At 38.0% G+C, this 18,109-nt stretch overlaps 1 protein-coding gene across 5 annotated transcripts in view; it reads left to right on the top strand.

Annotated features, from left to right (window-relative positions):
• CHD7 (chromodomain helicase DNA binding protein 7) overlaps positions 1–18,109 on the top strand; it is a 193,253-nt gene that overhangs the window by 74,131 nt on the left and 101,013 nt on the right. The window contains exon 1 of one of the 5 annotated variants that reach the window (XM_036907545.2): positions 17,751–17,879. The exons of the other annotated variants lie outside the window; for them this stretch is intronic. Within the exon in view, the coding sequence (XP_036763440.2) occupies positions 17,766–17,879 (114 nt within the window). The 5' untranslated portion in view covers positions 17,751–17,765. Of the gene's footprint in view, positions 1–17,750; positions 17,880–18,109 lie in introns of those variants that run through there. 5 annotated transcript variants of the gene reach the window in all.

The following is an 18,109-nucleotide window of genomic DNA, read 5'->3' as shown; positions in this document are numbered from 1 at the left end:
ACCTGATCTCTGGATGGGAACTGTTGCTTTCATCCAGTTTTCCCTAGTTTTGAGTACAAATATCTCAACAGGTGTTTGGAGGGCATGTATAAATACATGGTGTTGGAGTCAGTGAACACTAGAGGGTTGCCTGTGTGCTGTGCCCTGGCTAGACACTGGGGACACCAAGTGAATTTCCTTTTCTCTCCAGCTATAGCTTCTCAAGGGTGCCATTATAGATAAACTTGGAACTGTTTATGGGATGTAAACAAGTGCATTTGTTGTATTTTTACTATATAAGTTCAATTGCATTTAAAAAAAAAATTTCACTCATGGTATTTGATTTTTTATTTCTGCTTAATTTATCATCCTCTTCAGATGTTGAAGCACTCAGTTCTTGAAAGCAATACTAGGGAAGTGTAAAGTCTTGGGAAGAAAATATTTAATTCAGAAAAGTATTTGAATCCCAGCTCTATTACTTATTAGCATGGTGACCTTGGGAACTTACTTAACCCCTCTGAACCTCAGATTCTTCATCAGTAAAACAGGAAAGATAGTACCTCTCCCAAAGGTGTTGAGATCAAGTGAGGCATCACATACCCATGTCAAGTGTAATGTCCACCTATGGTGTACACTCATGTTAATTTTCCTCTAGGTTTTAGTTCCTGATCTCCTGCAGTGTAAACTGTATTTTATTTTATTTTTTTTCTTTTCCCCATATACCTTTATTTGCTTTACTCTCCATAAACCAAAGACAAGTTAAACAAGTCTAAATCATGGCACAATTTTAAAATGAAGACTCCAAATAATCTTCATATTGGTTTAGAGCAAATCTTCCCAAAAAAGTCAGCTTTCAGTCACGTTTTACCATTTAAATATCAAAAAGATCAAGTATTGTAAAATAAACATCAAAGAGAAATTCTTAAAAATAAGTAGAAGTCAGTCAATTCATAACAGGTTCAAAACCTCTGCTAGTTGCATCCTTTCCCATATTCTACAAACAACTTCTCTCCTGTCCCCACCTGGCCAGTTAGTGCACCACCTTTCCCCATGCTGGGCACTCACGCTGGGGCTTCTAGGTGTCTGGCGATGGGCTGATGCATATGGCCACCTTTGCGTTTCTTTCAGCACATTCTGACCTCCTGATGCCCCTGAGTTAAATTTACCCTTTGAGTATTATTATAAAACCTGAAAAATCTTTTCCTCAACTGCTATCTGAATCAAAACCAGGTGATACGCAATTCACTTTTTTTTTTTTTTTTAGATAATTATTTTTTATTGAAGGGTAGTTGACACACAGTACATTACATTAGTTTCAGGTGTACAACACAGTGATTCAACATTTATATACATGATAATTCTAGGTACCAGCTATCACCATACCAAGTTGTTACAATATTTTGACTATATTCCTTATGCTATACATTACATCCCGGTTACTTATTTATTTTACAATTGGAAGTGGGTACTTTTTTTTGTTGTTGTTGTTGTGAGGGCATCTCTCATATTTATTGATCAAATTGTTGTTAACAACAATAAAATTCTGTATAGGGGAGTCAATGCTCAATGCACAATCATTAATCCACCCCAAGCCTAATTTTCATCAGTCTCCAATCTTCTGAAGCATAATGAACAAGTTCTTACATGGAGAACAAATTCTTACATAGTGAATAAGTTACATGGTGAACAGTACAAGGGCAGTCATCACAGAAACTTTCGGTTTTGCTCATGCATTATGAACTATAAACAGTCAGTTCAAATATGAATACTCATTTGATTTTTATACTTGATTTATATGTGGATACCACATTTCTCTCTTTATTATTATTATTTTTAATAAAATGCTGAAGTGGTAGGTAGATACAAGATAAAGGTAGAAAACATAGTTTAGTGTTGTAAGAGAGCAAATGTAGATGATCAGGTGTGTGCCTGTAGACTATGTGTTAATCCAAGCTAGACCAGGGCAATAAAACATCCACGTATGCAGAAGATTTCTCTCAGAACAGGGGGGGTGAGGTTCTAAGCCTCACCTCTGTTGATCCCCAATTTCTCACCTGATGGCCCCTCTGCGACTGTGCCTGTCTTAGGTTGTTCCTCCCTTGAGGAATCTTACCCGTCTCTGGCTAACCAGTCATCTTCCGGGGCCATACAGGGAAATGTAAAGTTGGTAAGTGAGAGAGAATAAACTGTATTTTATAATCACGTCACTTCACACGTAAATACAATGTAAAATTACTTTTGTTTTCAAGGAATAGGTTAAATATGAAATACAGTCTTAGTTATAATGTACTAAATTTGATTTGTGCAAATATTACCTTCCTTTTGGTCCATATTGGTGGGTGTGAGTGAGGATAATGATGTAGGTAATTAACATGCTATCACATAACTCTAAAAACCTCTCTCTCCCTGTGAATGACTCTATTCTACTCTAGCAAATCTATGTCTCTAATTGTGTTTTGCTTTAGAAGTACTAAAATGATTTTATATTTCATATATGATAGAATAGTGGTTCAAAATCATGCTGTGTAGCAGGGAAAATACCAGATCCTAATAGGTTGAAATATTGTTGTGATTTGCTGAGTTACTGCATTCAGATAGGCCTATTGTCTTTTTTATCCTGAGTTTTTCACTTTTTAAAAATAGAAGTTAAATTTTTTAAATGTTTCATTGGTTTTGAACAGATGGTTGCTAAATTATATAACATATTTAAATGTTTTTAAAGATAAGTTTAACTTTATATTGAAGAGTCTACAAAGGAAAATGTTAGAACAGGAAGGCCAGGGTTCATTAGACTGCAGTGTTCATTGTGGTGTGTGGACATATTCTTTTTTAATTCAAAAAATTTTTTGACATATTCTTTAATGGAAGCTCTAGACTATCCTGATTACTTAGTAAAACTTACAGGGAAAGAAAATACCCTAACTTATATTTTTTTCAATAGCTGATTAGAACAGGGGTTTCCAAACCTTTTCATCTCAGACCCCTGTATACAATTATTGATTAACATAAACAAAAAAATATTTTGTTTATGTGGGTTTTATATGTTAATATTTATTGGCTTAGAAATTTAGACTGAGGTTTGAAATGTTTGTTAATTATTAAAAAATAATAAACCATATGTGTTAATGTGACATTTTAAAAATAACTGCTTTTTAACCCTCTCCCCTGACAAAATTAATGGCATCTTTTTATATCAAGTGTTGGATTCTAGCGTCTGCTTTTGCATGCACTCTGCATGCAAGGCGTGAGCTCCTGGAAAAGTCCACTTGCATTAGAAGAGAATGAGAGCAAAAGGCAAATAATATCTCAGTGTCACTAGAACAAGAAGAATTCTGGGCCTCACAGACCCCAAAGCCCCCAATCCCACCTTGCATGGGCTTTCGAGGCGGTAGCTTTTGAATTGAAGTGTCACCATTTGATGACTGACCCTGTGACTTGGGCAGGTGACTTAACATCAGGGCTTTGATTATATTATCTTTAAAATGACATACTTCCCTGGTTAGAGACATACTGAAATTAAAAATAATGTGTTTTAGTATTTAAGGTGATATCAGACACATGGTGGGGACTCAAAAATGATACATTGTTATAGGGCAGATGTCCAGGATTGCTTGTTGCATAATTTAAAAAATAATCCAGGTACTTATTTCAGTGTTAACTATTGTCGTTGTTTGAGCTCATTTCCTTGCTTTCAGGGAACAGTTATCAAACATCAAGGCTGCCTATGTACTACAGGGATCTTGCTGGGGCGGTGGTGGAGCCCTGGAGCAGGCAAGTATCGGCCAGAAGCACACCACAGACAGAGAGCTGCGTGCACGGGGTGCACAGCCCCTGATCCAGGCTTAGGGTGGTTCAGAGTGGCGTCTGGAGGGTGTTCAGGGGAAGTGATGTCTTTGCTGAGAAGATAGGGGCTGGGGGCAGGAGAGAGACAGCTGCATGTGCCCCTGCGGGACCTCGTCTGTCACAGTGAGACATGCAGACCAGGCTGTGAGGTGGGGGAGGTCATGGGGTGCACCAGGCAGTTTTCGGCAGGGATATGGCCCCGTCAGCCATCAGCGCGCTTCAGCGCCTTGGGCACAAGAGAGCAGAGGAGTGAGTGTCTGGGCCCTGTGTCCGCCCGTGAGAACAGCCTAGAAGGAAGGCACAGAACCTTGTTTTGTTCATTTGAACAGCTTATCTAAGAAAGACTGATTAAGTGGGTTGTCCTTCAGGCTCATCCCCGAGTTGCTGAATAATGCATACTGCACATGTGTGCTTCAGTCTGTGGCTCATCCGCCCAGATGGGCAAGGTCTAATGGAAGTTTTAAAAAAGGATAAACATTGTGTTCTTAGGATAAGTATATTTTGGGCACATTTGTGCCCCTTTCATTAATTTGGTCCTGAAATAAAGTGATGGTGAAGGAGAAGAGAAGCAGGAAAAAAACTTAAAGGACACTAAGGTTGAAGTAATGGGTAATAATTTCTGTGTCCTAATAGTCCTCTAAGAGATTTAAACAAAAAAGACCTAGAACAATCAGTGGTATAGCATTTCTAATTCTCTGTGTTACAAGACATCTTGTGAATATCTTTTCAAAATAGCCTTTCTGGAAAAACCTTTTCCTGGTGAATCTCAAGTAAAGTCTATCCTCTACTGAAATTCTCTCTGTTCACCCAGTAAATACAGAATCACAGACATGAGCGGAATAATTGGCAACTAGTAAATAAATTTTATGGAAAATGTGGCCATGCATCTCAATCCTCATTTAAAAGGCCTTTTAAGTAGAGAGTGGAGGTAGTGCTGCGAATACTCCTCTTGACGCACTCACTCTCCTGAAGATGCCAGGGCACGTGGAGAAAACAGACTATCTCTAAGAAAAACCCAGCTGTGACCTAAATGGCCCTCAGGGACTATTCTGAGTGAACCCCGTCGAGAGAACAGGCACCCATAGTTAGGCCTCACTGGGTCAGGCGCCCCTGCAGGGCTCACAGAGGGAAGAACGTCCGGGGAGTTGCCACCTTCTCCACTGGCTGGTGGCCTGCTGGTTCTTCTCTTCAGGATTCTCTGGTTAAAGCAAGCCATCTACCCTTGATTGCTCTCAACCTTACTGGCCAAGTGGGTGCTCTCAGCAGCCTGTTAGGAAAATTGTAGTTCTTCTGACTACTTCACTTTGTATGTACTGCTGCTTAAAGAGCACTTCCCTGCATTTTCCCTCAGCATAGCTGGTGTATCCTAGAGGTTAAAATGGAAAATACCAAGTATAGAGTTAAAGCAAAGGAAAAAATTCTAGTCCATCTGTCCTTTTGCCCCATGGTCTGAGAGCATGAAATGAGCAGTATAGTAAATGGTAGCCATGCCTCTTAGTGGGTTTTATTTTGTAAAAGCATATTGTTTTCTGTGACTATAAAAAATACAATAGGTAGCAGGAAGTTAGCTTTCTAATTTACTTTCGAAGCCTGCATGTTAACCATCTGCTAGGTGTCCCAAGTAGCCAATGGGTTTTCTTAAGTTTTAAGAAACTACTTTTACATACTGAATTTTAATCTTATGTCTTGGTTGCCTTCATTCAACTCCATTAAAGAAAAATTGAGTGCCTGTTACGTACTAAGATTGATAATGTGGTGCAAGGGAGAAGATAAAGGCCATGACTGAGACAGGTAGGGAATTTTGTTGTTTATATACTTCTGGTCGTCATTTCTTTGTGTACTAACTGTGTTCTAGACCAGTGCTTTTCCAATTGAAATATCATGGGACGTCTGCAGCCAACTTCGAAAACTTTAGTTAAGGTGATGATACATCACCATGAGTGAGGTCTCGTTTTTTTCTTCACCTAGTGTAAGAACATAGAAGAGTCTTCTAGGGGCTAGGGCATGGCACCAAAGGTGGTGCTGACGGTGAATTTAAAGAAAATTGGCAAAATGCCAGGAGATTGGCACTATTTTTAAAAAGTCCAAAGTCAACAGTGGTACAGAAGCACTCATTATCCTGCTTGCTCTTTTCCTGCTTTGAATTGCACAGTGGGAAGGATGGCCAGGTAAGATGGAAGGTGTTTCCTTATATCGTATTTTAGTGATTGAATCACATCATCTCCCAGGCAGTTGTTTGAAGGAAACATACCATTTTGATGTCCTTCATGAAAAGCACAGTAATTCTGATCTGATTTATAGCATATTTGGCCTGTTGTCCTTCACTGCCTTCTGTGTTTAATTCTAGTTGTGAGTCACAGCTTTCAGGAGAATTCTTAGACTTGAAAGCTAACTGTGTGATAGCTAGAACTAACTTGGAGCATTTTAAGCTGTAAGTAAGAGATGTCAACTTCAGGAGCTTTTTTGTTTGTCCACTTTGGCTGTGGGCATGAACTGTTAGAGAATATTGAGGAGGGACAAGTAGTGATATTGGAAACCTTGGTAAGACTGTCTCAGATGATGTTCTAACTTAACTTGTACTGTTCCTGTCCATGACACGTTTGCAGCATTAGGGTCAGGGGCCCACCCCCACCCATTTGGGGGGCTGTGAAGTCTGCCTCTTGCTTATTTAGGGGGTTAGGAGCTTCCCAGGGTGAATTTCTCTGCTACTGGATAGGCAAGGACCAAATTCTATTTATGTATTTATTTATTTATCTATCTATTTATTTTTATTAAGGTATCATTGATACACACTCTTCTGAAGGTTTCACAAGAAAAACAATGTGGTTATTACATTCACCCTTATTATTGAGTCCCCTCCCATACCCCATTGCAGTAAGGACTAAATTTTAGATCATCCTTTTTCTGAAACTGTTTTTTGAAGTTATATTTCTGAATGTACTTTTTAATGAAGGGACACTGTATTGACTTAAAATTCTTATTGAATATAGGAATATTTGAAACAAAAGTTCAGTTTTTAAATTATGCTTCTTGATGGACTTCTATAGCCTGAACATTCTCTTTAATTTAAAAAAACCCGATAAAATTGAAGGATTATTCAGTTATGATGTGTTTGTTTTCACTGTTAATGTCAAAAACACCTCTAAATGTCAGCACAAAGAGATGACCAAACTTTAATACGACTGTAGAAGCTGTGAGAAATGGACAGTGGGGACTAATGGGGAATTTACCTGGGTCTTGACATTTTAATGTTACTCTCCATTCTCTAGTTACAGAGAGATTTACAGCTGTAACTCTACGGGCAGCAGTGGAACTGGAGCAATAACAGGCTAGGAGGGGCTGATGTTGCTTTACAGTGGTCCATTGCTCAGCTAACTCCATTTCTGGCTGCTCTAATATTGCAAAGACTTTTTCCAAAGAAGAGCTGTTGAAATATGTGGAGGCGTATCTTGGATTAAGGGTGATAAGCAAGAGTTCTTTAGGGAAAAGTTAGATGATTTAGTAAGGAATTAAGTAGTATTTTGTTTTTATCAGCTATTCCTCTGGGAGTTTTCACTTTAACCGTATTCACGTAAACAGTGGGGAATGATAATGGAGCACTCAGCCTCCCTCCGGGGTCACATGCCACAGCAGCTCTTATGCTTGTGTCTTATATCCGACTTCTGACTCAACCAGGTATCCCTCTTACTTTGAAACAATGGTAAAAAGATTTAGCTTAAGGAAGGAAATATTTCAGTCTGATTTTGGAGAAGGTCTGTCCTTAGAGTTGAGTTTAAAGCTTACAGCTTTAGTGTTTGCAAGACAGTTAAAAACCAGTGTTTACATACAAATAAAGTCTCTAACTAGGGTGCCATTGGTGAAGGAAAAAAAAGAAACAGTGAAAGACTAGTCATTCATTGAGCAAAAATGAGCCAAATCATAAGGTTAGTTTTAATAAGTTTCCCTTGCTGAAGACTTGACTGAGAATCCTTTTAATGCCATGCCATGTTAGATGTCAGAGTGTTATTTCCTATTAAATATAAATCTGATTCCAAAGATAAGTTAATGGGAAGAGGTGAGTGTCAGTTGACTTGTGTCATTTAGTGTTTTCCCTGTCATGTTTTAAACACCGCACCCCTCTGCTCGTGGTCTAGTGGGTCACACACTGGGTGACATGCCAGGGCTCTGCCCTTCGCTGCAGGCAAGAGGCCGCTGGGGAGACAACAGCACAGAGTGTGAAGACTGTGGGCCACTTAGGCACAAGAACTGCATTTGAATCTCATTCATACCATTTTTTGCTAAGTCAAGAAATTGGATAATCCTTAACTTCTCTAAGCCGTAAGTTTCCTGAGGATAATAATTGTTAGCAATTGCACAAGACTATTAAGAGAATTAAATGAGATGATGACTGAAGTTTTCAGCACAGTGTGTGGCATGCCCTAAGTCCCCAATGAATATTAAATATTTTATGATAACTGTTCTCAATGTGGTTGTTGAAACGAACTCTTGGAATTTCCCCCCCTACTTTCTACTCTTTAACCCCAAAGTACAAAAACTTTCCCTTTGGAAAACAAAACATTATATATCAATGCTTTAAAAATTAATTTTATCAGAGTCTCCATAAAGCAAACAAAACTTTGTAATTTTTTATTGGGGGTGGGGCCCTGCAAAAATTGCCTCACACTACTGTATTTTTAAAAAATTGAATCTCTTGGAAATGGAGTACCATATATAAAATATCAACTTCTTTCTCAGTATTTAATTTCTTCCCAATTTCAATCAATGTGAAAATCATCACTAAGATTTTGGAAACTTCAAGCAGCAGAGGATAAGTTGGCATCCTGTTTCATATTGGCAGGGAGGTTGGCTGGTATTTCCTCTAGCATCCTAGAGGTTAACCCACTGAACTATATATATACACCTCTATTATAGTGAGTCTTGATTTTGTTAAATACAAATTTAAACTCACAGCTGTTAACCACAAATTCAGTGATCCACTTCGCCTTGGTTGTTTTTACTAACATCTTCCTGTGTTTGCGTGGTGTGCTCTTGCACCCCTTGAGGCGGTACTGTGATGTGTGTTAGTAACTGGATTCCCGGGGAATGGTGCTGAGGCACTTCTGAGCACTGTTGGTTTGTGAGAGCCATGCCACTTGGGATCTTTTTAATGTTTCTTTATCCTAATCTATGTTTTCTCTTTAAAAGGTAACTTTATGTTTTAAAGTGAGAGTCACAAAAGAAAATAAAAAGGATTATTGCAGTTTAATTTAGTAGCTAAATTTAAGAAAAGGTACCAAAGAATTTGATTCACATATTAGAGTTTGTGAGGGTCATAATTTTGGAAACAAGTTTTATGCAACTCATAACATTGTGGCCACTTTATAAATTTCACTATTTAGAGCTGCAGAATGTTAGAGCTGGAGAGACTCTTATTAGAATTGAGCCTGGAACCCATGGTTTTGCTCTTTAGGAATGTTCACAGTTAGATCTTTGCTCCAATTTGATTGTAAGGGGAAGGACCCTTTTGATTGTCATCTTCAAACTATGCATCACAATTTTTTCCTTTTTGTAAAAATATTGATGAAGGAAAATAAGATTGAAAAAAGTATATGGGAAACTTATTAGTTATTATCTAGTGTCCATCAAATATGTATTTACTAAATATGTATAATGTATATACTTATTAAACCATACTGTATGTACAGTCTGCACATAAAATGAGATCCTCCCTTCATATAATGGAAATACTAGAGTGGTTACAATCTAGGCCTATCAGATACTTTCATTTAATTAAGGTTTAGGGGATAAAAACCTTCTAAATATACTTACCTATATATTGAAGTTTATCAGAAAGTATCAAATGTTTTCCAAGTTAATTGTTAAGGAAAGCATGCCATGTTCTCTGATACCACACTAATAATGTGTTTGTAGAAAATACATAAGCTCGTACCGTCTGTGACCTTCTCTGTAATGGTGAGAATGTTCTGTAAGTGCTGTGTCCTGTGCAGTAGCCACACCCATATACTGAGCCCCTGCAATGAGGCTGTGAGGTAGGAGCTCCAGTTTTATTCTTACTTAATTTTAATTAATGTAAATTTATGTAGCCACATGTGACTAGTGACTTACATATTGGACAGCTCAGGTATAATCAAAGAAGAAAAATTATTTGAATTACCTGAAAATAAGATGTGGAATACAGTTAGAATTAGAAAAGGGGGTTTTGTTGTTATCTGTAAAGCCAGTATAAACTTTGTGTTTCTACGTTTTTTGTCTCTCATCTCTTACCAGATGGCCTGAAAACCACGGGTACTCATATCTTTTGGAACTGTTAGATAGTGACAGAATATGGTGATCCATACATGGTGACACTGACACAATTCATTTCTCTATTTTTGGAATACATTTTTACTGTATACCAGCCAATTGTTGCTAAACACAGTGTGCTGTTTCAAGTAATGTGAAAAGAGTGTCTTATTTTAAAATATGTTATATTTCAAAAAGTTATTATTTAATTATTTGGTTTCATAAATTAAAAGCTATCACAACTGATAAAATTGTTTCTTCTTGAAAAAAATTTCTCACAAGTTGATAATAAATTCAGTCTCATTTCTGAAAGAAAAAAAAATTCAAAACATTTTCTTAAGTGCTTATGGCTGACAGCCCTATCCTCTTTATTGGTCTCCTAAGCTACACTTTTCATATTTCCAGGTCAGTGGTAACTGAGCAGAAGGTATTGGTGTATTTATTTGGCATTGAAGACAGAGAAATGTTAGTTGTTCTACAGTCTTACTTTAGGATGTATTGCTTAGTCCTTCACTAAGATTGATATTGTCACAAAATTTTATATGATGTCTGATAGATGGCAGAGGGTAAGTGGAATTAACAGAACTCTAGGTTATACTCTTTAGTTGATAGTTTTACAAAAAGGATTTGAGTGTGTGTGTGTGTGTGTGTTAAGCAGAAACAGGAAAGTGGGTCCTGGAATGGAAGAGCAAGGAAGTATGTTAATAGTGGCCTTGGTTGCTGGGACTGAACATCAGATTACATTGAGCTTTCACGATGCAAAAGGAAACGTGATGAGATGTATATTTCACATCATAAGAAAGAAGGAACTCCCTACCTCCATTTTTCCTCAGAGTTATGGTATTTTCCTGGCATCAAATCCTAAAGGAGATTTTATGTGGTACATCTAATATGTAGCAGGTATTGATTGGCATCACAAATACTTCTTTTGACAAGAGTAGTTTTACAACAAATGTGAAAGTAGCCCCCTCCCCCCACAACCACGCTGTATGATAGTTTCTTCTGTGCTCCTTGATGATACTATCTGAGGGTGGGACACTCAGTGCTATATGGTGAAGGCCATCCTGTAAGGGTTACCTTGATCTGGCCCAGGCACACACAATCTCATAGATTCTGCTGGGTAAAATAAGTGGGCTTAAGATGCCTTGGGTAAGTGGGTTGCATCACTTAGGCAGTCTCTCCTGGAATTAGGTCATGAGTAAGACCTTGATAGAAGATAATTTGACAAGTTCTTAGGTTATCAAGAGTCTATAAATTACTGTGAATATATTAAATGCCACTGAATTGTTTACTTTAAAATGGTTAATTTTGTTATCTCAAAAGCTTGTGAATCTCAACTCAATTAAAAAAAAAGTCTAAAGTACTATTTTTGTATCTAATTTTGGTGGAGAGCAGAGTCTTTCTTAGAAACCACATAAGAGGATTGTAGGGCAAACTTTCTATTTGGAAAATTGAGTTCTTAACATGGGTTTTTCAACTGGATGGAAATCTCTCACCTTCTGCTGGCAATTAGGCCATGAAAATGATTGTAGGTAAATCAGAGATATCCCCTAGAATGGAATTCAGCCATTTATTAAATAGTTGATGAAGATTCCAGAGTAGCTCTATCCAATGGCAATTCTCTAGGATGATCGAAACATTCTCTGCACTGTCCGTTATGGTAACCTGTAGCCACTTTTGAAATGTGGCTGGTGTTACTGAACAACTAAATTTTAACCAATTTAAGCTTTAAATAGCCACATAGGACTACTGACTGTTATCTTGGATAGTGCAATTCTAGAGTCATAATGGAAACAGCAGTAGCTCCCAAACATTTGTGCCCTCTCAAAAAGTTTTGAAAACAATTTTAAGATTCTGACTTCATTTTTCAGTTAGAATAAATGCATTGAAATGTGTTTGTCTCCTTAACTGTCATCTCTCTAAAATAATCTTACTAAACAGACCAATAAATACCCTGTGGTATTTCATAACGAAACTCTTTGCTTTGCTGCTAAGATACAGAATGTATTCTTACCATTGGTTGATGGTGTCCTAGACATTTTTATACCCCAGGGCAATGCAGTATAATAAGATTCAGGATGAGTCAAAGGCATTTCGGTAAAAAGAAATGATGGCCAAAAAGAAGATGGAAAAGAAGTAGCAGCAGAAGGCTGATCAGTGCATGTGGCCATTAGGAAACCAGTAAATGATCCCTAAAACTACCCTTGCCCCTTAAAAACTCTTCAGAGTTCTCTAGTGTTTCATTTGGTTTGAATACCACTGGAGTGTCAATTATGACTGTGGTATTGGTTCTTAGTATCTCTTGCACACCAGAATCACTCAAACATTATCTAAACAGAGAGATCTAAGCCACTGGCCTGGGTCTCATGGTCTGTATTGTGAAGAAGTTCATTGGGAACCCAGATGTGCATCACAGACCCAGAAGGGCTGGCTGCTGGGCGGAGATAGTTTTGGCTTGAAAAAACTTCAGAGCAAAGAAAAAACTTTGTCACCCATTCTCTGTCTGTGTAGGAAATCGTTGGTAGTTTTCCCATAGATAGTTGTGTAGGATAGCCTGCTAGTACACCCACAAAGTGAATCAGAAACAAGACCAAAGTAACTGAGTAAGTTGATTTACTGTACAGACTTTAATTAGTACTAGATTATTAACCTGTAGAGAATGGATACCAGAGATGTCCAAATGACATCAAAGAATGTATTTTGCATTATTCTCTTTTGACATTTAGGTTCCAGGGTTATTCTAGATAACAAAATAAGTTATGAGCATAAGAAAGAACATTTACCTTCCTAGTTACAGAGACAGGAGGCAAAAGCATTCAGTAAATGATAGAAATATCTACAGGTAACTGCTCATTTTTTCACAACTATGTTTTGTTCAATGTAATGCCCTTAAGAATTGAAAACCCCAAAGAGCTTCTTTTTTAATGAGGATTTTTTTCCCTGAGGGTATTTACTACATTAGAAATTAAAATTTGAAAATTTAAAAAATAGTATTTAAAAATAACAAATCCTTTACATTAATATAAGTAACAGTTTGAAAATAAAAAAAAATAATTTTCCCAATGAAAAATGTAGAAAAAGAGTGGCATTGTTTTATATTTTTGTCAATATTTAATGTCTGGCTCCATGGAAGTGATAGCTGGATCCTCTTATCTGTTGCAGCATTCAGTCTGTTGTACTGTGTTGTTTTGACTGAAGTCTATGAAGATAATCTGTCCTCACACATATATGTAGTAGAAAAAAGGGAAGAGTATTTTAATACCTTTTTAGATAATTATGCATATTCTTTAACACTACTCCAAACTCAACAAGTGGTAATTCCTTAAAGGTTAGTTGAAGTATGGGGTCTGGGGCTCTATCAGTTAACTTCTCATATGCTGTTATATTAAAATCTGTGCACTTTGAATGGCTCTTTTAACCATGTATGACTTTGTAACATCACACATTGATCATTCAGAAAACATTGGTTTGTTGAATTCTGCCAATCTTCCAAATATTGATACATTCCTAGTATACATATGAAAAGTCACGTTTGTTAATCTTGAGATGGTGATAAGACTATCTTACCAGAAGTCTTTAAAGATTGGGAAGTTGTCAAGCTTACTGTGGTCATAGCTTTTTAAAATTCTGAGTTTTGCTTGAAATAAACACAGTCAGTTTCTTTGAAGTGACAGGCTCACTTTATTCATTTCAAGAAAATCACTGGCAGATAACCTGAATCTGAATGACCACAGTTTGTCTTTCAGTCATTCTTTCAAATAAAAACAGTATTCCATGAAAGTGGCCAGTTCAACCTAATCGCTCAAAACAATCACACGAATGCTTTTCCTGGCCATGGCCTTGGTGCTTCTGTGTGCACACAAACATTTTGCCTATACTTCCTGTACTGCCTGCACTGTCCCCAGACCCCCGTCCCCCTAACAGTTAAAAAGATGTGTACTCAGTGGTCAAGAATAAGCAAAACCAGTTTCTACTGTTTTGTTAAGGACATTCTTAAATTCACAGTTTTTTTTCCCTAATGTGAGTCTGTGACCATGAGGAAATAATGATTACTCATATAATTTGCTGTCACTACCTTGATGGTGTTGGTTCCATCAGCATAAATGTCAACACAGTGAAAAGGCAAAGAATGTCATAGTATCTTATGAGAAATTTTAGATTTTGTAGGTTCCTGAAAAGGGATCTTTGAGACTCAGAGGAGTCCACAGTTCACACTTTGAGGAAAACTGGTTTTACGGGAAATTCCAAATAACATTTCCTTATAACATCAAAAACCTATTTTTACTTAGAAACAGTTTAAACTGTGTATGGGACTGGGAAGGTAAAGCTGAGTCAGAGTGCTAGTCATCACCTCCACGCCATGTCTTGAGCTAGAGTGAGTCTGGTGCCTGCAAGAGAAGGGAGCATACAGGTTGATTTTTGCCATAGGGGGGACCCTGCTACTTGGCTTTTATTTTTTACAGTCTTTTGGAGAGAGAGCATTTACAGTAAACAAGTCACTTAACTTGTAATTAAGTGGGGCCTGGTACTGGGTAATTGGGGAGCATCTCTTGCTATGCAGGGACGAGCCATGTCTCTTAGTCATGCCAGCACCCTGGCTGTGAAACATACCATGCTCACCTCTATTCTTACTTGTGTCCATGAAATGGAGTTAAAGATTCTTTTAGTAAAAACCAAGTATTGTAATAGCTTATTAAAGCTAGAGTGTGAAGAAAATTGGGTTGTTGGGAAAGGAGGATGTTGCCCAGATGAGGCTCAGAGGATGGTTGGGTCTTAGTAGGGTCACTGGTTCATTCATTCATCCATCCGTCAAATGTTTAGTGACTGCCTAATATGTGATAAATGCTGAGACTGTAAAGATGAATGATACCTTTTTCTTGCCTCTGAGCTCACTTGTAGCTAGCACCAAGTGGTAAGCCTGTGTCTGTATCACCGGGTAATAAATGTTGGTAAAGGGTAAGAACCAGATTGAGTTACAGTGCAGGATAAACTATTCTTTTTGGGTTAGACAGGGCTTCACAGAGGTTTCCAGCTTTGGAAATCTGGAATATAGCTATATCCAGAGTGGATTAGATTCTTTGGGATTAATTTGATTGGATAAGATGATACAATAGGATATATGAAGACAGTGGAGTCCATTCAATACTTTACAATAGTTACAATATTTACAGTTTCCACTGTCACCTCTTTGTGCTGTCAATATGCACAGGAAGCCAGATTCATAATCAGACCTTCTTTAGTGAGAGTACAGTAGGAACAAAAGGCATCAATTTTCATGAGGTTTACTTAATTTAGGACTTCGATCTAGGCTTTTCTATATCTCTGTCACATAGCAAAGCTATAGGTGTTTCTTGATCCCTTATATACTATGGACCGTGTTGGCTAAATGACTAAACTAATGTCACTTAGGCCCCTAGCAGACTGTATCCTTCCTGTTAATACTTTCTTCTTATCAGGTTTAAGAAATTGTTTTTTATTCAACCTTTCATTTATTTTATTTTTCTTTATTGCACTTGGTGTTTCCAAAACTTAATGTGGGTACCTTTTTACTTTTCTATAGGATATGTTGCTTTAGTAGACATTTCTCTCATCTGTTTGTTTTTGTTAATTCAACAATGCTCAAGAAATAATTTATTACTGTCCATTCTGTGCCAAGAATTATTTTAGGCATGAAGCTAACATCCTAGTGAGGGAGGCAACCAACCAGTAACCAAAGTGTGTGTGTGTGATGAGTTATGAATGAAAATAAAACTGTATAAGAAGATAGTTAAATATTGAGAGTGATATCGTGCCTAAGTTGGTTAAGAAATGCCTCCGTAGGAGGTGACACTAAGCAGAAAACCTGAATAAAGGGAGCAGGTCATGTAAACATCTGGGGTAAGTGAGTGTAGCCTGTGCAAAGGCCCTGAGGCAGCATGCTTAGTATATTTGAGAGACAGCAAAGACACCAGTGTGTTTGTGGAGTGCAGTGGTAGGAACTTTGGTTAGAGGAGTAGCGGGACAGATCAAGCACGGTATTGTGGGCTGTAGTAAAGTGTTTACATTTTAGTCTGAGAGATTGAAAGTTGTTGAAGAGTGTTGAGCATGAGAGCATTTGATATATTGTATATTTTGCAGGCTCTGCTCTACTCAACGAGAAATGGATAGGAAGGGAAATGCAGTATCACAGGAGGACAGTTGGTCAGGCAAGGTATAATAATGGTGGCTTAAATTAGGGGTGTGGAAGTAGGAAGTGGCCATGTACTTCAAGGTAGTGCTCACAGGATTTGCTGATGGATTGGAAATGGGGTTGGAGAGAATGAGAGACATCAGTGCTTTAGCTTGAGCATTTGAAAGATCTAGGAATACTGGCAAAAGAAGGTTAGGGCAGAAAACCTAAGTTTGGTTTAGACATGTTAATTTGGAGATGCTAATTAGATTCAAGCAGAGATTTCACATGGGCAGTTGGATATGGGAATTTAGGATGTAGGGGAGGAGCTGGGTGGGAGGTCTGAATTTAAGAGTTATCATTGTATAGGTGGTATTTTCAGCCATAAGCTTGGATGAGGCAGATGGGTAGAGGAAACTGAGGAGAGGGTAGCCTATCACTAAATATTTTAGACGAGAGGATCCAGGAAAGTACAATGATCAGAGCAGTCAGGAGGCAGAAGAATGTCACCAGGATGGATGTCTTGGACCCCAAAGAGGGAGCTGCTGCTGTGAGGTTGGATGAGGATTGAATCTTACCAGTTTCAATCTTAAAAGTAAACCTTTTTCATTTTCTTAAATGCTTTCCTACAGTATAACAGCTTAATTCTTTTTTGTTGTTGAATTTTAGCTGAATTTTAGCAGTTCACTAGGCTGTATTGCCTCTTGAGATACAAAGATGAGTAAGAAAACTCTTCTGAACTGCCCAGACTTATAATTTTAGGAAAGAATGTGCACACAATTTTTAGTGTGGTGCTTAACCATGCGAAATAAGTGAAGATTGAGTGAATACTCTAGGGAAGCTAACAATGGGGGTGGTTGCATTTAGCTGGTGGCAAGACCAGTATTGGAACCAAGTCTCACTAATTTTTGGTCTCTACTCTCCTTCCTCCAGGTGACCCCATCTTTAAACATGTAAAAAATAGACAGCCTTAATGCTTATGAAGATATTTATGGGAGGATGTCTACTTGAAAAACACAATTCCTATACTTCCAAGGTACCACACTTCCACAGAGATCTTTCAGTCAGGATAAGAAATCAGTTTCTCGTGAAGATCATAGATAGGGGATCATACCAGTTTTTGTGCATTTCCTATCCCTCTTTCCTACTGTCTGTGACACTAAAAAGCAGAGGAATGAAGTGTGTGTGTGTCTTCGGTGGCAGAGGATCTGCAGTGTTGCTTAAATTGTTAAGACAGGCACTTCTTTTAAATCTCACATTTCATCTTCACTGTGAATATGAACTTTGCAGTCCACTCTGGTATGTCATGTTTGCTTAGCTGTTTGGTTAACTCCCTCTGCTCCAGACCCTTAAGCAAAAATTCTGATGCTTAAAGAAGATACGCCTTTTTTGATTGCTTTGATCCCCATTGGTATACTTGCCATGTATCTTGGGGAAATGCTTATGTTGGTGGTTTCATAACATTTCTAATTCACAATCTTGTAATCAGAAATTTTCTTAAAAGTCTAGATATATGTCTCGGTTGGATGAAGTTAGTAGACTCTTCAGAAGCCCTTGGCCGGTGCTGGTAGAGAACATCTACCTGAGAGTTCTTCTGGAAGACTGGGGATGTCCAGGTTTCCCTTTGGTAAGAGATGCAGAGGTTCTGCTGGGCTCACCGCGAGGGTAAGGCAGCAGTGCAGTGGTATTCCTGCCCCTTGCCTTCCTGGTGCTGTGGGAGGGGTCCTGTCCACCTGTTTTTGATCAGGCCGTCAGAGCAGCCTTCTGGCTGAGACTTCTTGTGTCTCCATGGACTCTCAGAAAGTTCCTTCCTAAGCCACAAATAAACAAAACCCCATCATGCTCCAGCTACAGCCC

Source organism: Manis pentadactyla, chromosome 3 (assembly GCF_030020395.1).
Source record: "Manis pentadactyla isolate mManPen7 chromosome 3, mManPen7.hap1, whole genome shotgun sequence".
NCBI classification, from domain to species: Eukaryota; Metazoa; Chordata; class Mammalia; order Pholidota; family Manidae; genus Manis; species Manis pentadactyla.
Note: the sequence above shows the minus strand (reverse complement) of the source record. Positions and strands in the feature narration are given on the sequence as shown.